The sequence below is a fragment of the Malaya genurostris genome, chromosome 2 (assembly GCF_030247185.1).
Source record: "Malaya genurostris strain Urasoe2022 chromosome 2, Malgen_1.1, whole genome shotgun sequence".
Taxonomy (NCBI): Eukaryota; Metazoa; Arthropoda; class Insecta; order Diptera; family Culicidae; genus Malaya; species Malaya genurostris.
The window spans coordinates 349,289,186-349,311,490 of record NC_080571.1 but is presented as its reverse complement, the minus strand read 5'-3'; the positions used below and the strand labels follow the sequence as shown (position 1 = coordinate 349,311,490).

At 37.6% G+C, this 22,305-nt stretch overlaps 1 protein-coding gene across 1 annotated transcript; it reads right to left on the bottom strand.

The window, feature by feature from the left end:
* Positions 1-15,910: 15,910 nt before the first annotated feature.
* On the bottom strand, positions 15,911-18,773 carry LOC131432086 (ecdysteroid-phosphate phosphatase-like). The gene is made up of 4 exons (XM_058598156.1): positions 18,631-18,773; positions 17,936-18,566; positions 17,466-17,872; positions 15,911-17,409 (listed from the first exon to the last, which is right to left on the bottom strand). The coding sequence occupies exons 2-4, from the start codon at positions 18,229-18,231 to the stop codon at positions 17,168-17,170; spliced, it is 945 nt and encodes a 314-aa protein (XP_058454139.1). The 5' UTR covers positions 18,232-18,566; positions 18,631-18,773; the 3' UTR covers positions 15,911-17,167.
* Positions 18,774-22,305: the final 3,532 nt, after the last annotated feature.

The window sequence follows — 22,305 nt, the reverse complement described above, 5'->3', positions numbered from 1 at the left end:
CAATTTTCTCGGAGATGACTCGTTTTCTACAAACTCAGATTCTTATGAAAAGTCGTATGCTCCCAAACAAGGTTCCTGAATTACGTTTGGTTCCAACCTCTGGTACCGGAGCTACAGGAGGACATGTGAAACGAAATTAAAATTGTGCAACTCATTTTTCTCGTAAATGGCTGACCCGTTTTAAGATTCAAATAAAGTCTAAGAATTATCTAAGATTCAAATGAAAAGTCTTTAGATTCTATAAGACATCTTGCTTTTCAGTCAGATCCAACTTCCGGTTTCGAGGATACAGGGTGATCAGTATAAAAATGTCTATTTCACATAAATTAATCAGGTTTATTGGGTTTGCAGATTTGGATAGTCGATAACCAAATAAACTTGGATCGAAGGTAACCTTGGATACTAAAGGGTGATTTTTTAAGAGCTTGAGAACTTTTTTAAACAATAAAACGCATAAAATTTGCAAAATCTCATCGGTTCTTTATTTTAAACGTTAGATTGGTACATGACATTTACTTTTTGAAGATAATTTCATTTAAATGTTGACCGCGGCTGCGTCTTAGGTGGTCCATTCGGAAAGTCCAATTTTGGGCAACTTTTTCGAGCATTTCGGCCGGAATAGCCCGAATTTCTTCGGAAATGTTGTCTTCCAAAGCTGGAATAGTTACTGGCTTATTTCTGTAGACTTTAGACTTGACGTAGCCCCACAAAAAATAGTCTAAAGGCGTCAAATCGCATGATCTTGGTGGCCAACTTACCGGTCCATTTCTTGAGATGAATTGTTCTCCGAAGTTTTCCCTCAAAATGGCCATAGAATCGCGAGCTGTGTGGCATGTAGCGCCATCTTGTTGAAACCACATGTCAGTTCTTCCATTTTTGGCAACAAAAAGTTTGTTAGCATCGAACGATAGCGATCGCCATTCACTGTAACGTTGCGTCCAACAGCATCTTTGAAAAAATACGGTCCAATGATTCCACCAGCGTACAAACCACACCAAACAGTGCATTTTTCGGGATGCATGGGCAGTTCTTGAACGGCTTCTGGTTGCTCTTCACTCCAAATGCGGCAATTTTGCTTATTTACGTAGCCATTCAACCAGAAATGAGCCTCATCGCTGAACAAAATTTGTCGATAAAAAAGCGGATTTTCCGAATGGACCACCTAAGACGCAGCCGCGGTCAACATTTAAATGAAATTATCTTCAAAAAGTAAATGTCATGTACCAATCTAACGTTTAAAATAAAGAACCGATGAGATTTTGCAAATTTTATGCGTTTTATTGTTTAAAAAAGTTCTCAAGCTCTTAAAAAATCACCCTTTATATCAAACGTTTCTTAACAAATCGAAGTATCGTGTAGGTATTGGGGGGTATCAATCAGAGATTTTTACGGAAGAAAACGGTGCTCCCCAAGGATCGGTCTTATCCGTCACACTATTTCTAATAAGCATGCAAACGATCTTCAAAGTGCTTCCTAAAGGTGTATATATTTTCATTTATGCTGAATATATTGTTTTGTTAGTAACCGGTAAAACGACCGGTCGAATTCGTATCAAATTACAGGCAGCTGTCAACGCAGTCAGCAATTGGGCAACATCCGTTGGTTTCCGCATTTCATCTAGCAAGAGTTTTGTTTCGCACTTTGGTTCCTCTTTTCACCGCGCCACGGATAGGCCAGTTCACATCGATGGAATGGCTATTCCATTCATCAAAGAACCCCGAGTACTCGGAGTCACTTTTGATCGAAAATTATCTTTCATCCCCCACTTCAGAAAAATTAAAAAAGATTGTGACAGCCGCAAACGATTAGTACGTACTATCAGCTCTCGTCATCCAAGGTGTAACCGACAGCTCTCGATCAATATAAGCAAATCGATTATTTTCAGTCGCATCTATTACGGCATTGAGATTACTTGTACCAAGTTGCAAGACCCAACAATTATTTTAGCCCCTACCTATCACGGCCCTATTCGTTCGGCTTCCAATCTTCTGCTTAGTACACCTGCGGAGAGCGCATCTGTGGAGGCTGGAGTCCTTCCGTTACGCTGGTCGGTGGCCTTGGTGGCTTTGCGAAGGGCTCTTAGCTTTCTCGCAAGGACAGCAGGGAATGGCGGGATTTTACACGATATAGCGCACTCTATTTACAGCGAGTTCACCGGACTATCCTTAACAAAACTAGCACGTCTTCATCGTACCCGAGACCGGTCTTGGTACGACACAGCTCCCGATACGGACTCTTCTCTATCTCGCTCAATTCGATCAGGAGCCTCACCGGCTCTTGCACAGATTGCGTACCATCAATTAGTCCATCGCCGATTTTCGAATCATGTCAAAATATTCCCTGATGGTTTGAAAGGCAAATGAAAGAGTCGGAATAGGATTAAGTGGCATTGAAAATGGTATAGCATTCCAAATGACATCTTCCTATTCCGTTTTCTCGGCCGAGGCAGCTGCAATTTGGTTGGCACTTATACGGAGACCGCCTGACGTAGCGGTAGTCATTTTCTCGGATTCTTTATCTGTTATTTCCGCCTTGAATTCCGGTGTATCTAACCATCCTTATATACAAGCAATTGAAACCGTCTGTGATTCACTTACTACAATTTGCTGGTTGCCAGGACATTCGGGAATCCGGGGAAATGAAGAAGCTGATCATTTGGCCTCTCTCGGTCGAAATTCGCGATCATTCCTCACTACCGAGGTCCCAGCTGAAGATATCATCAAAAATTTCGATAGATGTATTCATAACCATTTCATATCACATTGGAGAAGTACACAGGGACATTTACAGAAGATCAAAGCAAACCTTGAAAAGTGGACAGATCGGGAATGGCGAATAGAACAACGGATTTTATCTCGGTTACGTGTAGGACACACTAGAATTACACACCCTCATTGTATATCGAATTCAGATCCTCCTCACTGCACTGCATGTGATACGAAAATCTCGGTAAAACATATATTAATAAATTGTTCTGAATTTCACAACTTCCGCCTTCGGCATCATCTGCCATCCTCGATACGAGATGTTCTATCTAACGATCCGGATCAAGAAAAAATACTAATTCAGTTCTTAAAGGAAGCGAACATTTATGATACCTTATAGTCATGATACAACTGGCACATCCGTTTTACCATACGCGGACCCTCCACCATCTCTTCGGGGGTTTTGGGGAGGTCGCCCGTAGCCCGGAATATCATTAACAAGCATAATAATATTTTTTATTGAGTGGTACCATCTTACTGATCTAGACCATTTAACATTACCGAAAACTAAGGCAAGCTCACTAATCCATAATCTCTCACTCTATTTTTTACCGTTACATGATACGCTGCCTTCGCTAAAAACTATTGGTTTCAACGTACACCCACGAACCTTTCGCCTGACTTCCGGAGGTGTCAAGGAAACATCACTGCAATCCAGAACACGCCCAATGAAACTGCGATATAGATGATAATGGTGATTCTTCGGAATGTCATGATTCCGACGTACATAATATGTGGGACGAAATACCTTTTCAAAATCCAGTAAAAAGACATAATAATCCTCTATTTCTAACAATAACAAAAAAACGAATTGTATCGATTATTGTGATATGACATGTAAAATACACACTCTTCTAATTTAAGTGAAGTTAATGACCGGAAGGTTAAACTGCTAATAAAACAACAGCAACAACAAATAAACTTGGTTGTTTTCAGTTTTCGTTTCGAAAGGCACCCGAAAATTTCATTCGCACTACGATTTCTCAAAGATGTCCACATTGATTTTCAAACATTTTCGAACAAATGTAAACTATACAGCTACTCAGGTGAATTTGTCTGACTTCGGCTACACTGAATTTCGAATTCCGGTTCCAGTATCGAATCGTTTCTCAAAGCTCAATCGTTTTCTCAAAAAAAGCCAAATCGAATTTCAAAAACAAAAATTCAAATTAAAATAAATCCAATTTGATCCAATTCTGACTTCCGATTCTGGAATTGTAGGATGATGAATTTTTAAAATTTAAAGCGATATAGAAGATGATAATCCCGAAAAGCTTTAAAGTTGGACTCAAAAATATTGCAATTTATTCGTCATATGGCCATACGAATCGGTTTGGGTTATGTTGGTTTCTGAATACCGGCTCTGGAAATTACCGTAAACTCTAAAGTAGAATGTTTAATCGATTGTTACACTTTTAGATTCAAAATCGATCCGATTTGCAGTTTCGATATTGCAGAGTAATGAGTGATTAAAATCGCAAATTACCACTTAAAACGACGGACATTAGAATAATGTCATGAAAACTGAAACACCGAAGAATATTCATGCAAAAAACACATGCGGATTGATAAAAAAAGGTATCATCTCACTGCTAGGTGGGTTAAGCACGTTTTTTATTTACAAACTATCGTCTTTAACCCACAATTGGACTACAATTAAAAAGATATCAATAGTTTCGGTCAAACCCGGTGACCACATCGAACAAAACAAGGGTTGGTCGTCGTTGACAAGCAAACTTCATTATCACCGAACCATCACTAAATGCATCGATAACAGTATGAGCAGCATTTGAGATACTGCCAGAAAGTACATCAATCCTTCCAATCCGACAGGAGAAAGTGATAGAAAGCAGTCACGCAAACATGAGTTATATGTCAGGCACTGCAAAACCTTCACGATGGAGCAGCTGCCACCGTGCATCCTGCCGGTTCGGTTCCGTCCGGTCCATTAGAACAGCCACCAAAAAGTGCTCCTCCGCCGATCCGTAGTCTGATGCCAATCGCACCGAACGGCAGTGTCATTGATTGATGGTGTAACTGCAGTTCTCCGATTAGTGCAGTCTGTTTGTTGGTGACGGTTAAGGGTTGTTGGAAGTTGGTATATCGTCATGTGAAATTTATAAACTATCATCCGATGTTTAGTGACAAGAATGACAATCTATAATTGAGTACCAGTCGTTCAAGACACACAAACAACGTCGACGAAGTAGGCCATGACACTAGCTTTACTCTCATTGCCCTGATTTTGACTACGAAAATAAAAGCCTTACATTTCGGAATTGGTTTCGCATACCTACATGATTTCATCGTAAATCATTTCGTTTCGGAATGCGGTAAAAATGAATTCTACTGTTCTCAGTACTGTGTTGTCTCTCTCTCACACTCGTGTTAATGGACGTCGTGGGGGCGCACGTGGCGAAAAAAAGTAATATCGCTGCGGGTGACAACAGGAATATCGGTACAGGAAAGAAAAAAAACCAACCTCAATATGATTGGAGTGTATCCACTTCGCTGAGCTCCAATCCAATCGATTTCGATTTTCGTCTTCCTCCCACCTCCTGTTATTTCGGAATTATTTCGAAATCCGCGGAAAAGAAGAAACGCACAGCAACCAGCGGGACTTCGTTCAATGGATTTTTTTAATACCTTAATTTAATAAAATATTAAGCTGCTACATCAGCTCAATATTTTATTACTATTTTTATCGAAAGAAGGTTCACATCGAGTGGGGCGACATCGCACAGGTGAGAAACTATGATCTATCTCAGCAATCAAAGCAAACTGTGATCCGGTGTTCGATGAAAAAAAAAAAACAAAGCTTCGATAACATTTCCACTAGATAGCGTTGCTAACTGCTGGATGGATAGAATCCATCAAGCTCGAGCTTTCATAATTTTAATTTCGCTGATGCTCGACCAAGTGCTGCATTGTTAAATTATGAAACAGTACTGAAGCATAATAACTGCCATTTAAAATCCCGCTCGAGAGGTACTAAAATTCAATCATCGGAAAAAGGTCGCATCATACGTGACAATTGAAACATCAAAATGAACATGAGGTAAAAATTAATCCTTCTTCAAAAGCCATTACACCAATGCGAGCTCATTAAAATCGTAATGGGATTGCAATTGTTTACCACGAAATTGGTCAAAGTTCGTTTTTTCTGCTATATTTGCTTGTTGGAACGCATGTCACGTTCATGACTCTGATACTGGACAATGCGGAAAAATAATTGAATTGCAGCGCAATTGAGTCAATTAACTCGAAACTTCATCATTTGGTGACGGTAGTTTAAAACGGGAAGATTAACAGTGGGCAGACTTTTTGGACTGTAAAAGAACGACATTTTATTCATGCCGATAGTTAGAATAATTTGAAAAAAAAGATTATGTTGTAGAATTATGAATTTCTAGATACTAACTTTCCGCCATGAACATAGCGAGATTCCTGCCAACCAACGGTGAGATTTGTTTGATTGTATAGAATAGGGACACAGCGTTCTACTCTTGAGGAACAACTCGTGCGAGAGTGGATCATTTCACCGAAAGTCGTTCCACCGAATGGATCAACTATTACTTTTAATTTAAATTAAAGGCACCGAGACGCCACTCTCCGAGACTTCCTTGTAACGACCTCGTTTGCTCCGCCTACTAAATGCTAGGCTTCTTGGACTTAATTAGGTTCGAACGATCGACAGCCTGTTCAAACGTGAGTCACACTAGTCAACAGAAAAATTAGAAATACTTTGATGCATCGTAGTTAATAAAATCAAACAGCTTTAATGGAAATTCCATTCTAAGGACCATAGAGCAATCTAAAAAAGATAAATCCAGAAATTTGTATTCCTGAAAATAAAAATTAAATTCGAGAAAATAAAGGGTGATTTATTTTGTTGGTATCTTTTTGGCAACACTGTTTTTGATAGATCTTGTGTCATTGTCAAACTTGTTCAGTTTGGTAGATAATTTAATTATGAATGGGCGCTGGCAAAGTTGAAGGAAGATCAACTTTTTTATCGAAAAATTGTGCGGATACGTCAACAAGCAAAATTGCCGCATCTGGAATGAAGACCAGCCCGAAGCATTGCAAGAGCTACCAATGCACCCCAAAAAAGTTACTGTTTGGGGTGGGTTCTGGACTGGGGGCATCATCGGGCCGTACTTCTTCAAAGAACGTTACTGTGAATGGCGTGCGCTACCAATTTTTTGTTGGCCCAAAATCGAAGGATTAGACATGCTGGTTTCAACAAGACGGTGCCACATCCCTCACGGCACGCGAAACAATACTACCATTTTTCAATTGTCTTTATTTGCAATCCCTTTCAATACAAAACAATTGTATGATTCGGTGAAATGACACTCTCATTTAAAAAAAAACTTCTGGCGAAATGGTTTGCGGCGAAACGACTTTCCACAAAATTACTCTGACCGTGCTCGTACAGATAATGATTCAAATTTACAATTCCGACGTATAATCAGTACTTAATGAATAGCATTCTAAGCTGCCCGTTTTTGCCTTTCTCATATAGAAAGGCTATACAATCACTGTGAAAATCGACTTCTGAACCGAAGCCCGGAGGGCCGAATGTTATATACCATTCGACTCAGCTCGACGAACTGAGCAAATGTCTGTGTGTGTTTGTGTGTATGTGACAAATAATGTCACCCGCTTTTCTCAGAGATGGCTGATTTTCACAAACTCAGATTCAAATGAAAGGTCTTATGGTCTCATAAATCGCTATTGAATTTTATCCCGATCCGACTTCCGGTTCCGGAATTACAAGGCAATATGTGCAAATCTTTGAGAAAATGCGCATTCAATTTTTCTCGGAAGTTTCTCAACCGATTTTTACAAACTAAGACGCAAATGAAAAGTCTTGAGATTCTTCAAAAAATAATCGAGAAATTGATCCAGATCCGACTTGCGGTTCTGGAATTACTGTGAGATTAGTAAAAATTTTCAATTTAATTAGGATTTTTTCACAAGCGATGACGAAACGAGGAGCAATTTTATGTAAAATTTACTGGTAAATTAATCTAGGTGACAGACCTTGTAGTTGGTGAATATATAAATCTACTTTGGGACCAGTGGCCGGTTTCCGATTCCAAACGCACCGGTAATAGTGAAGATAACGAAACTCACTTCGATTTCTCAGCAACGGTTAACCCGATTTTCACAAATCATGATTCAAATTAAAGCTCTTATTGTCATAAAAGATACTGTACAATTTCATCCAGGCCCGACTTCCGGTTCCGAAATTATAGAGCAATGAGTATAAAATCTTTCAAACTGTCATATAAAATGATGAAAAAACGGTACGCATCGGTACGTGCTAGTACGGAAGAAGAAGAAAACGTACCTGCCTAGCACACAGCGTGGTTTGTTCAATTTTGTATAGCGCGAAGGGTTGTCACATTGAAATCTATATTAACTTGACATAACTATTTTCAAATTGAAAAGGTGATGGTAGTTTATATCAAAGAAAGTTTTTGATTTTATTCAAGTTTGAATTTTTTTAGCAGAATCTTCTAGTGATGCTTTTGAAGACATAAGTAATATGAGAAAGGCATCATTATACCACTAGGTAGATTAAAAAAGGGTTTTCATTTTTTTTATCCATACTTTGAAGTTCGCGCGACGCAACTGAATGAACTTTTAAGCTGTTTTTTGAATACATTATTCAGTTTATATTCAGCGTCAAAATTTACGCGGTATAGAAACTCTAGTGTTTTCAATACTTGTGGAACATTTGGTTGCTCGGGTAGTTAAATAGTTTTAAATCATTTAGATCGAATAAATTAGAAACTGGACAGAGTATATATTTGCTCTTAATTATTTGGGCAAAACACTGTCTAATGTTTGTTTGCCTTTATTTTGTTAGTTTCTCTAACATTCTGATAAGTAATTCAAGACAAGGTTAACCCGATCATAAAGAAAGAGCAAAACAATATCATAACAATAGTTCATTTAGCCGTCATAATTGTGAAATGTTGCACGAATTTCTGAAAATAGTAAAATAATGAATAAATTTAGAATGATAGCTCGTGCATTTATTATTTTCTTATTCAGACAGTGAGAAATGTATGAATGTATTTAAGGTGAAATGTAGCGGAATGCGAAAATCGTGTTTTTGATCAATTATTCAAAAACTAGACCGATTTTCGAAAAACCAAAAACACTTAAGTTTTCGAAATCAAATTTATTATAACTAAGTATTCTTAGAATTTTGAAATTTTGCTTTGCCGAGCTGTAATTGGTTTTTGAAATGTATAAACGGTCACTGTTCCGTCCCACGGGGATGATTTAAGAACTGAAAAGTAGTGTTTGTAGCAGAATTTCACAAAGATTCTGAAAATGCAACTCAAAATTTCAAAATTTTAGCTAAAACAACCCAAAATTGAAAAAGTTTAGATAAACTTTTCTGCATTATTTTTATTGCTTGCGCGCTGCTGTTTCGTATTGAGGTGGTGTGAAAAATGCACGGTGGACTCGGTGGCATTATATTGGAGCAAAAATTACATATCAAATAATGACGCGAATTTATGCAGTATTGGGTTTTGTGTTGAAATAAAAACGAGTTGAATACAATAAAATAAGTATTGTAAGAAATCGTTTATTTTCTAAGTAGCTGTCATTTATAATGCTAATAATGTCCAACTCTGTTGAGTTCAATGCATTGATGTTGCTGAAGCAATAATGCTTGGCTGTGTAATATCGTAAAACAGGTATTATTTTAGATTGTGGCAATTTTTATATCAAAACTAAAACTTCAACATTGACAAGCTACTGAATGAAATGACTACAAGCCAAGTATTATCGTTCATTAACCTGATATACAAACAAAGTGATAAACATTGAGGGTTAGTTTCGAGCCAGTCAGCATGAAAAACTTATTGGAATTCACGCTTGATTTTGTTTTCAAAATCGATTGAATAATAAGGAACTACGAAATAACTTTATATTCAATTTCGTGCCCCAAATATGTGCTTGAGAAAAGATGCACTAAATAATTTTAACTGCATGGTATGATGAACTATTAGTTATAATTGGAATGTATTCCAATAATGTAATCTAAGAAATTATTAAACTATTGATGATTTCTGGCACCGGAGGCCAGAGGCTCTTTGGTCTTCGGTTCGTTATCGTTGAAACAGACATTTCTAGACTCATCATCCTATACAATTCCGAAAGTCGCTTCCGAAAAAATGTTAATGGTGAATACTTTTACGTAAATTCTATCTCATCGGCGGGAAGGGCCTGGTGAACGACTGGCAAAGATATCGAAAATACTTGAATGTTCTCTTGTCTTCAACCGTTCTTTTGAAGGAGAATCGATGCTTGCTACTAAAATCAGGCATATACATGGTTAGCAAGTTAGTCAATACATATACATATAACCTCATGTTAATCATTCATAATTACTCATGATTTATAGCTCTAGTGTAAGAGTAATCACTATCAATAACGATTGAATCAGCATATATTCAAAGTGTGAAGGATTCAAAAATCCATTACGTCTAGTCTTTTTTACAAGCCAATATAACGAGAGGTAAACCCACTGCGCTCAATCATTGAAAAAAGTTCTTGTTTCTATGTGGCCGTTTTTCTTGGTACGCTTTGTGCGACGGTTCGTTCAACTGAAGCGGATAAAATTTTGCGCGCATTTTATGACGCTACATTTCACCTTAAGTGCCACCGTCAGCATTTTTTTTAATTTTTAGTATATTTGAGTGAAAAGTTCAGAAGAAAAACTAGGGCATTTAAAAAGAGAACAGTTGAATCTTGAATGAAATTATAAGAGTTTATTTGGACATGAACAAGCGTAACCTTTTCAATTTGTAAACAGTATTGAACATATCCAATTTTTTCCCGTTTCCCACATCATCACTCTTCAACGACTGTTTGAATGTTTGAGCCTATATCATCTTGTAATTCCGAAATGGAAAGTCGGATCCGCATAAAGTTGACCGTTTTCCGGTACTTACGGAACCAGAAACTGGGGACCGGTATAACTGCAGTGAGATTATTTGGTGATCTGTCAGCAAGAGAGAACTAGAGAAATTTATGAACAATTTTTAAGCGAATCCAAATTTTTACACTTGTCTCCCTGTATCTCCGTAACCGGAACTCGGATTCAACTAAAATTCTTGAGCACTGTATAGGATCACAAGACCTTCCATATGAATTCAAATTTATGAAAATCGGTTCAGCCAACTTTGAGAGAAAGTGCTCTCAATTTGTTGTGCACACACATACAGACTTTTCCGACCTCGACGAACGGATTCGAGTGGTATAAGACACTCGACCCTCTGGGTCTCGGTTCAATAGTCGGTTTTCACAGTGATTGCACAACCTTTGTATACAAGAAAAGCGAAACACAATAATCACCGAATGTAAATTTGTAAACCAATGCAAAATTCGGAGAAGTACTACTTAGTATGAAAAACTTATTTAAATATTTTTAAACAAAAACACCTGATAAAAACATTGGGTGTAAAAATCAGACCCGGATCGTATATTTAATGCAAAAATTGATGACACATTTTCATTTCTTGAACCGGAAAAAATATGTATGTAAAAACAGGTTTAAAACTTCCGGAACTCGTTCTTTTCATATATACATATTGTGCTCGATTTCTGCATTCAAAAATACATACTTAAACCGCTTTCATAAATTCATTTGCGTTCATGCGATATTGACATATTAAAACAAGATTTTGCATCGCATTTATTGATGACAGAAAATAAGAACCTCTGACGCTGATACATGTTGTTTAATACCCAAGAGAAACTCAAACAAATTAAATGAGAGTAACCAAACGTTGAGTTTCCATAGAAAAATCAGAACCATCCCGTTCAACTTCCACGAAGGATTAGAAAGTTGTATGTCGAAGTTAGTTTATTATCTGTATCATCTCATTCACATTCAACATTGTTTTGTTTTTAGATTAATAATAGTAAAGGCTGACCAGATTTTAAAGCTCGATTATTCATTACGATCCGATATCCGGTTCCGAAATTACAGGGTTATGAGTGTCACAAATTTAAACCTTCATAGCAAGCGCACCGTACTTATATGCCCTGGAAATATGGAAGAATAAAACACAACACCGCCTCTATTAACAAAGCACACAACAAGCTGTGTTTAAAAGTAAACAACCCGAAAACCGACATCGAAGCTCGGGGTTGAAAACACAAATGAGAAACTCAGATCGAGAAAAATCATAGATACTTTACAGGAAATGTGGCAGATGGGCAGCAGATTTTACAATTCCCCCTCAATTGATTGAAGTTTACTTGAAAAGACATGCGTCGGACTTCCATGTTTCGTGATGTACAAGAAATTTTTTACAGCCGATATAATTATAATGATAAATATAGTTATAGAAAAAATATAGTTTATTTCAGAGTAAATTATCTCCATATTTATTGCACTCGTTGAAATCCCAAAACAAATCCAAGAGAAAAAATCCCGTTCGGAAAAGGAAGCTTTATAATTTTTATTGATGAAAGAAAGTATCAAAAATGAAATGTTGGTGTAAATTTTTCCCTCGTTGTTCGTAGAAAAAGTTTGACACAGCTTTCAGTAATAGTTACATAATTAATATATAGAATCTGCAAGAAACTGTACAGAGCTACTAATGGCAAATAAGACGCATGTGTATTAAATGTGCAGAATGCACAAAGTTTGTACATGTACTACAAACTTTGGGTGCGTTCTGAAAGTTCAACACTTAATAAGTTCTACTTGCGCAGGTTTTCAATGATTTAACTCAGTGAAATTTGTCGGCCGAAATCGGTCCGATTGTCGAACCGATTGATCACGTTTCTCTAACATCATATGATAAAGCGGGAAAAACCTTCTGTCATATTGTTTATATTGGTGAAAAGAGAAACGACTTTCCTAAAAATCTGAATATAATCAAAATTTTTTGTAAAATCCATATAAAATTCAGTCCAATGCATTTGAAAATCAGTAGAATACTAGAAAATCCGTATATCTGGCAGCCCTGTACGTAACTAAATACCGGTAGGTCAACGATGCGTAGGAGATGCAAATGGTTTTGTCTGAGAAGGCTGATTCTATTCCCATAACCCTAATAAAAAAAAATTTTCGATATGAATGTTTTATATGAAAGCGTTGTTTTGAATTTTAAAATGAAAAAATCTGATTGCTGAGTACGATCCTATAAGGAATGTATCGAAAATAAGCTATCCCCATACATTTGTGTTATACGCATGTATTTGTGATAGTTTTTATGCTCAGATCACAGCATGCTGTGCATTTGGCTGTCAACTTTCTTTTGTTTACTTGTTTATGCGGTTGATATTCTGCGTTTTCGAAATGTCGCGTATTAAAAGGAAGTGAAAATAAAGGTTCTGGACACATGGCTTAGTGAGAAGGGTATTACTATGCGAAAATTGGCGAAGCGGTTTGGAATTTATCATGCCAGTGTTAAAAACCATCATTAATAAGTTTGGGGAACACTATTCTTTGGATGAGCTACCAGGAAGAGGCAGAAAACCCGGTTTTTTCAACCCGAAACTGGGTCAGAAAGTGATATCTCTAATCATGAAGAACAAATCAATGTCAATACGTGATTTGGCCAAAAAGCAGGAACGAGTGTCAGAATGGTCCAGCGTATCATGAAGCAAAATCACCTGAAGACCTACAAGAAGCAGATAATCTCGAAACAAAGTGTAGAACAGAAGAAGCAAGCTGCAACAAGGGCCCGGAAATTGTATTCGCGTTTTTTGCAGTATCCGGATGCATGCGATTTGATGGACGATGAGACTTATGTAAATTAGGACTCGAAAACCCTTCCAGGTCCACAATACTTTTCAGTCGTCGTTGGGGAGGATGTGAGCGATTCAAATGGAGAAATTCGGTCGAAAGGTACTGGTATGGCAAGCAATATGTTCCTGTGGTTTGAAGGCAACCATTTTTAACACTACCGAACTATAAATGCAAAAATCTATCGATCTGAGTATTTCCAGAAGAGATTGCTGCTTTTATATAAGAAGCATAGTACACCTCCACTGTTTTGGTCGGATTTGGCGTCGGCTCACTATGCCAAAGCCACTCTCAATTGGCTTGCGGAAAAGGGTATAAGTTTCGTTGAGAAAAACATCAATCCACCAAATTGCCCTCCGCTTCGACCCATCGAACGTTACTGGGCAATCGTGAAGAGGGTCTTCAAGTAAACTTATAAAACAACATGCAGGAGTTCAAACAAATTTGGGCTCAATTTTCCAAAAAAATGCGATGCAACACTTGTCCGGAACTTGATGAAGAGCGTTCGATCAAAAGTTCTAAAATTCGTGAAGGAATAACTTAAATTTCATCCGAGTTTAATTATGCTCAAGTCTAACCTCGTACAATAAAGGATCAATTTTTAGTTTGAATAAAATATCGTTTTTTATTATGATTTGGAAGAAAAATTTGTGGATAGCTTATTTTCGATACACTCCTTAGAGTCAGAATGTCAGAAATTACAGCAGAAAAAAGAATGATCAATCTTATCCGGAATTTGTTCACCATTAATTTTCCATCGATAGAAAGACCGATTCGACTCCATTTTTTTTCTCGTGACACTTCTGAGCAAGCCGCAGAGAAATACAGTACCGTCTTGGAGAGAAATAAATTCAAGCTACATTATTAAGGTCTAATTGCAGCAAGCGTAAACTCGATCGATGATTAAATAAAATGGAAATGTTTGGGAATTTTTTTCAACTTTGACAGTGATCAAAGGCACAATCATGTATCGCGTACGTACGAGCACTCAAAATTTCGTAGCTATGAACTAATTATCAGCCAGGAATAAATTTGCCTAATTTGTTTAAATACTTTAAGAATGTGTGCAACCTTTTGACAAACAGAGCCAAGTTTGACGTACGAAACACATTTGCAAACTTTTTCTACATTTGCAAACATTTTTTTCCTACTAAATGAAAAGCTTCTCGTAACTTTCATCCCTACTAAATTATTCCGTGACATGAAAATAAAATAAAACACATAACGAAACTTCTGTATGATTTGTGAACACTCTAAAATTTAGAGCAAACCGAACCGACCCGACTTTTCGTTATTCCGCATACAAAACTAGCGTCGGAATTCACGTAGGTGCAATTTGCATACCGGATCTCGTTTCACTTCTGGAAAATATGAGCCATGCACTTGACGTTTCCTGGAAACGATAAGAGAAGCCCCGCATGCCCACCTGCGCCGCAGCCACCGGAGTCTATCTATTTGCCGTCGTTCAAGGGTCATTGGGAAGATAGCTTCCGGAAGGGAGTGAGGAATTCCTACCAGGTAAGTGATTTATGGTACCGAGTGCGAAGACTTATCTGGGTTAGCAGTAATTCAAATAGTTTGGTGAAATATTTTTCGCTGCGAGTGATAAAAAGGTTCATTTTAATTTTCCGCTTAACAAAAACTGGAAAGTGTAATTTTAATATTTATTCAAAAAAAAAATCAAATTTTCAAAGGAACAGATCCAGAATTGTTGAACACTAACACTCTTGAGACCCTGCCATCCTCAGCCCAGATGTTGGAAAAATTTTCAAACATAGATCACGAACACGGAACCGGATCAGTCCTGAAGTAAAAAAAGAAAACAATCGTACACCTTCAAACACTCCACAACTACAGTACAGTTTGCTCGCGTACACTTTTTTTACTCATCGCAATCATCAAAGCTACACTTTTTCTTCATTATTCTTCAGCTTAGCTCTGAAATCTTGGAGGGCAGATGGTCGGAAACGTGCAGGCACAAACCAACAAAAAAAAATAAAGAAACAAACTAGTAAGCAAAAAAAAAGTCCCAGCGCAAATCTTTTCACACCCCCTCCCCGGTGCCGTCCGTGGGGAGTCCGTGATGATGCTGCAAAGGTCCATGCGGTGGACAAGGAAAAAAAAATACCTGCGAAAACTTTCCTTTTAAGGCGGAAACTTATCAGAGCCAACACTATTCTACGACGGCAAGTGTGAGTGAGACAGAAGATGCTGTTTTTCAAATGCAATGTTTTCTTTCTTTGGATTACTATCTACTACGAAGATTCCAGGCAATTAACGTTCGATTTCCGTTTCCGTCAAGTTAACAATTAAGCGGGATCGGCTTTCGAAAAACCTTTAAAGCAAAATAACTGTTGTGTTTCATTGTATTTGACGTGAATATGTCTTACTTTAATGTGGGACACCTTTTCAAAATTCTTCCTGTGAAAGAATGGGTAGAACTTGTTCGTCAATATCTCGAGTTGTACTAAACGCAACAACAAAATTCTTTTTCCATGTCATCAGAAATATAATCAGCAATTTATGATAAAAATTTTCAACACTGTGAGATAACTAGGGTAAGGGCACCCTATTTAATCTCATTTGTTAGAACGTTACCTTAGAAACCTGATTTAGCCACTAGAATCACTATGATATGATAGAATTATCTTTTACCATACTTTTATCATAGAAATTTCATTTTATTAGTGAAAACAGATAGTGCAGATATGCAAAACTTTTTATGCAAAGCAATACATATTTTCTACGAAAATATCTGGCATCTCTGTGCACAGCCGATGAAACACACACACTTAAGGTGAAATGTAGTCTCATACAAGGCGCGCAAAATTTTAACCGCTTGAGTTTGCCGAAACGTCGCACAAAGCATAACAAGAAAAACCGACACATAGAAATCAGGAATATTTACAGAGATTGAGCGCAGTGGGCTTACCACTTGTTTTGTTGGCTTGTAAAAAAAACTCATTGATTCGTAATGGATTTTTGAATTCTTTACACATTGAATATATCCTGATTCAAAGGCCGAATTCCACAATGCCGAGTGTAATTTGTACTCGGCTACCAAGTGCCGCTTTATGGATTTATATGTATCAATTATTCAATGAACAGATATGAGCTCTGTGGTTCAGTGGAGTAACCGATGTGCTTGTGATCTAATGTTTCTGGGTTCAAGTCGTGCTGCTGCTAACGATCTTTTGTTTTTTTCGAACTCAAGCCATGTAATTTTCAAATCACACAATTTTACATGTTCTTGAATAAGAATTTGTGTGAAATATGATGCTGGATCTTATAAGATGTAAAATCACAAGAGTTTTTCGAACTGTGTGGTTGGTATGTTGTCAGTAAAAAAAATAAAAGCTCCTCTTCCGCAACAAGTAATGCAAATAGCTAACGAAATGATTGATTTTATGCGACACAAAAAAACTATGTAACAGTATTCTAATGTGACGAACCAGTGCATATTTTTCTGTGAATAATGATCGGGAAATTTTTTCCGAGAAGATCGATACACTAAAGACAATTAATTATCGAACCGATACGGATTAACCTACTATTTTCAAATTAATTTCATCTCCCTGACTCCAGGACCGAGAAGTCCTAGCAATTCTCACTTCAAAACCTTCCAATCAAAACGATCATTTTTAGTGTTAGTCATTGGAGCACAGGGAGGATCTACCAATTTCCAACGATTGCCATCCAAAACCGCTGACTCAATTGCAACTACACTACAGAAGGGAATTTTAAGTAACAACCTGATGAAATCAGCTGTCGTTGGGACACCACCCCCCTCTAGGTGCCGAGTACAAGTGTCCAAAGTGCCCGCATGACCTATTATCAGAATATTACCATCTAAAATTGAAGAATAAGACAGTTGAGGAACAAAAAAAAAACATCCAAAGACCTACTTGTTGTTCTGAACAGTTGATCGGCCAATTCCGAGTTTCTTCTATAATATTCAGACAAGCTCTCGTCTAATATCTGACTCAAATCTTGAGCCGTCGAAATTGGTTTGTAATCCATAGCAATGTTGTATCCCGAGCTAACAAGTTCCTCGTTTGAGAGCCACTCTGGCAGTCCCTCTCTACACCACATCAACCATTCAAACAGACCAGGTTCCACTCGAATTGGAATGGTTTCCAGAAGACCTAAGCCTTCCAGAATAGATGAAGCAGTCTGAATGCATCGGAATGATGGAGAACTATACACTAGATCAATCTGAACCCCAGCATCCTTCATCGCTTCTCCCGTTAGATGAGCCTGATAACGACCAAGATTTGTCAACGGAGTGTCCCGCTTCCAGTGACAACTTTTTCTACAAATGAAAATGATAACCAATCGAACCAAAACTTAACTTTAAAAAAAAATCTATAGTCACCTTTGCAGCAAAGTTCTCGGCATGTTCAAATCCCTCCGGATGTAATTCCCTGCTGCATCGAAACTATACGGAGTCCAATTTCCAAATGTGAAATCCACTCTCTCAGCATGCCGGGCGATATAAATACGCCTACATTTGGTAGTGTCATCTTTGGCCTTGGAGTGACCCTGGTTAACCTCGTCGCTTGCTGGTGCCAGAATTGTCATAGCATTCCGTTTCTTCGCCGCCTCAAAATGTTCGCGAAGCTCCGCTACGCCACTTCTTTGGTCGGCCGGATTCCGTTGCAGCTGTTCCATCTTGCTGTCTCAAACCGACATTACCAACTGAATTCGAATTCGTCACGAGCATTTGTTATCAGTTTTATTTACCATTTCACACCCAGCCAAAGCCAACGGCTGTATATCAATTGTAAAGAAACTCGATTCAAAGCATGTGCTTATTTGTGACAACACACGTGAAACCATTGTACAGTTGTATGTATATTTTATTTTATTTTTCGGGTCTGGGCAGAGCATCTATGACGATGCTAAATTGACAGAGTTGATTCGGTTATCATGACGGTGTCTGGCCGGTGAAATCCTACGACGTCATCATTACTGGTGTTTTTGAAAAAAACAACTTTTTTCGGAAGCTCCATGAAAAAAATGAGCAAAGAGATTACACTCGCAAATAAATTTCAATACACCATATATTACCAACAAAAGCGCATGTGAAGCCTTCTACAGTAGAACATAAATTATGGTAAAATGTGTGGTTCACAGTCTCACTGGTACCGTCTGTGAACACAATTACCTTCCGGATCACATTTGCTACCGAAATCGATTCGAACATCTAGCAGCAAATGCTGCAACACAATCTAATTGTGACTGGACATGATAACGAAATCATTGCCCGCGTTGTTTCACCTGCCACGAGTTTACGCTGCCCCACTGAATCAACATTATCCAGAACGTCTGATATGACGGAAAATGCCACAGTAGGCGTGTTATGCCCGTGGTCGTCATCCATCCACCAACAGCAAATTGTGTTTACATATTATGCCAATAGCGAAAAACTCTCCCGGCCTACTGCGGAGATGATTGAAGATTAAACATCGGATCACAACTAACTGAAATGATGGGAGGTTGAACACACGGGCAGCCTACTGTGACGGCAATTTCTCACGCATCGCATTCTACCAAACTCAGGAACCGATGATGGGTAGCTCAAAGAAATGGCGACGAATTCTTTTTTCTTTTCGTTTACATCACACCAACCAGTATGGGTTTCCGAACCGCAGAATAGCGAGACTGAGAGCAAACAAAAGCAGTGATGATAAGACTGTTCCGCAAACCTAATGTGTTTGATTTGGTACTCGGGTGTTGCGTAGAGTGGCTGTATAGAACAAGCGGATGCGTCAGCACATATTGATTTAATCAATTGCAATTTATCGAATCATTCCGGGAGAGCCCACAATGACGGTTTGAAAATTAGTAGCTTTCGGTATTCACCACCTTCCGGTACTCCTGAGCTAGGAGTACCAGAATGTATCAAAAAAATATCAGCTGCTTCTGGCAACGACCGAAATCAGCATTTTGACGAAAAAATTAATTGATTCACTGATTTTTTATTTATATGCTGATTATGCTATACTAATTTGGACTTTTTAATCCTTATTTCCTTAACAATGCTAAAATATTACCTGAAATGACTAACCATTCTCATATAAAAAAGCCATGCAATCACTGTGAATACCGACACACACACAAACTTAGGTTCCCATTGAATTTTACCCGGATCGAACTTCCAGTTCGGGAGTAACGGGGTGAATTTTGTGCAAAAAATGACGAAAAAGTGCACTCGATTTTCTCCGAGACCGCCCAACCGATTTGTTTCATCTCAGGTTCAAATTAAAGACTCTTAAGTCCCATAGATTCCTATTCAATTTTATCTGGATCCGACTTCTCGTTCCGGAGTTTCGAGGTGAAATGTGCAAAATAAACTAAAAAATTGCAATCGATTTTTTCAGAGAGCGCTGATTCTATTTTCACAAGCTTAGGTTTAAATGAAAGGTCTCAGAACTCCATATAACCCTACCGAATTTTATCTGGATACGACTTCCGGTTCCGGAATTACAGGCTGATAAGTACAGGGTCCGTCATCTAACTTTTTTTTCAACTAACGATTATTTCGACATTGGTAACCTTAACGTCACATCTGATTTGACAGTTTTATCCTTCCGCTGAACGAAAATGGTTGTGTATACGCTTGAGGAACGCGTGAAAATAGTGCAGTTTTACTTTGAAAATCATGGTAATTTTGCTTGAAGAAGACGCCGATTTTTGCCAAAAAATCATCTTCTCGGATGAGGCACATTTTCATCTCGGCGGGTATGTTAATAAGCAAAATTGTCGCATCTGGGGGACGGAAAACCCGCGGTCCCTGTATATACATTTCATTTTCAGAATCGTCTTTATATACATAGCACGGAAAAATTAAGCCAAATACATTTAAATAGACGTATAACTCTTCAAGTAGGCATGTATTCTTCCGGTTTCGGAAGTATCAGAAATTGTGGCCGAAAACTCAAACTCGAAACTCTATTTATTTTCTTAGATTCAAATAAAAGGGCTAACGTCTTTAAAAACAGACTTCTTTTGACCTTTGTTCGGATCTCACTTTCGGTCTCGGAATAACAGGTTCAGATGTGTCGAACATTTTAAACCATCACAGATTTCCTCATACTAAAACTAACTATGGATTCAATTAACATGCTAAATGGAGAAGCTAAATGAATTAAAAAAACTCACAGAAAAGATGATTTTTTGGAATAAGATACGCTCAAAAACAGGACTCGAACCTGCGTTTTTATGCATTCCGTGCTCACGCGCTACCATTTCGCCACCCTTAAGGTGAAATGTAGCGTCATAAAATGCGCTCCAAATTTTATCCGCTACAGTTGAACGAACCGTCGCACAAAGCATACCAAGAAAAACAGATACATAGAAACAAGAACTTTTTTTAATGATTAAGCGCAGTGGGCTTACCTCTTGTTATATTGGCTTGTAAAAAAGGCTGGACGTAATGAATAATAAGAAGCCAGTTGTCAGGTCTTGTCTTAGGCTTCTGCTACTGCGAGTTTGTGCAACCGGTATGATGAAATATTCACATACACAGCCGAAGAAATTTCAAACCAAGCCAAAGAGGTCGACTCATGTGTGTGCAATAATAAGTTCACTACATTTTCTCGGAGATCACTAGCTGGGGTTTTGAAAACTTAGATTGAAATGAACAAAATTTATAGTACCATAAACTACCATTAACTATTTTTCGGAAGCGACTTTCGGAATTATAGCATGATGAGTCTAGAAATGTCTATTTCTACGATAACGAACCGAAGATCAAATTTCCTCTGGCCTCCGGTGCCAGAAATCATCAATAGTTTAATAATTTCTTAGATTACATTATTGGAATACATTCCAATTATAACTAATAGTTCATCTTACCATGCAGTTAAAATTGTGAATCTTTTCTCAAGCACATATTTGGGGCACAAAATTAAATATAAAGCTATTTCGAAGCTCATTATTATTCAATCGATTTTGAAAGCAAAATCAAGCGTTGATTCATTGTATTCATAATAATTGAAAAACCAATGAATTCCAATAAGTTTTCCATGCTGACTGGCTCGAAGCTGACTCTCAATGTTTATCACTTTGTTTGTATATCAGGTTAATGAACGATAATACTTGGCTTCTATTCATTTCATTCACTAGCTTGTCAATGATGAAGTTTTAGTTTTGCTATAAAAATTGCTACAATCTAAAATAATACCTGTTATACGATATTACACAGCCAAGCTTTATTGCTTCAGCTACATCAATACATTGAACTCAACAGCATTGGACATTATTAGCATTATAAATGACAGTTACTTTGAAAATAATCGATTTGTTACAATACCCATTTTATTGTATTCAACTCGTTTTTATTTCAACACAAAACCCAATGGTGTATAAATTCGCGTCATTATTTTATATGTAATTTTTGCTCACGATATAATGCCACCGTGCCCACCGTGCATTTCTCACACCACCTCAATACGAAACAGCAGCGCGCAAGCAATAAAAAAATGCGGAAAAGTTTATGTAAACTTTTCCAAATTTCGGTTATTTTAGCTAAAAATTTTAATTTTGAGTTGCATTTTCAGATTCTTTGTGAAATTCTGCTACAAACACTACTTTTCATTTCTAAAATCATCCCCGTGGAACGTAACAGTAACCGTTTATACATTTCAAAAACCAATTACGGCTCGGCAAAGCAAAATTTCAAAATTCTAAGAATACTTAGTTATGATAAATTTGATTTCGAAAACTTAAGTCTTTTTGGTT

What these genes read in the sequence shown, in the direction of transcription:
- LOC131432086 (XM_058598156.1), bottom strand. Translation starts at nt 18,231, where the DNA reads ATGGAACAGCTGCAACGGAATCCGGCCGACCAAAGAAGTGGCGTAGCG. An exon ending in CCGAGAACTTTGCTGCAAAG is followed by an intron (nt 17,873 to 17,935) that starts GTGACTATAGAT and finishes TTTCATTTGTAG; the next exon opens with AAAAAGTTGTCACTGGAAGC. An exon ending in TCAACTGTTCAGAACAACAA is followed by an intron (nt 17,410 to 17,465) that starts GTAGGTCTTTGG and finishes CTTCAATTTTAG; the next exon opens with ATGGTAATATTCTGATAATA.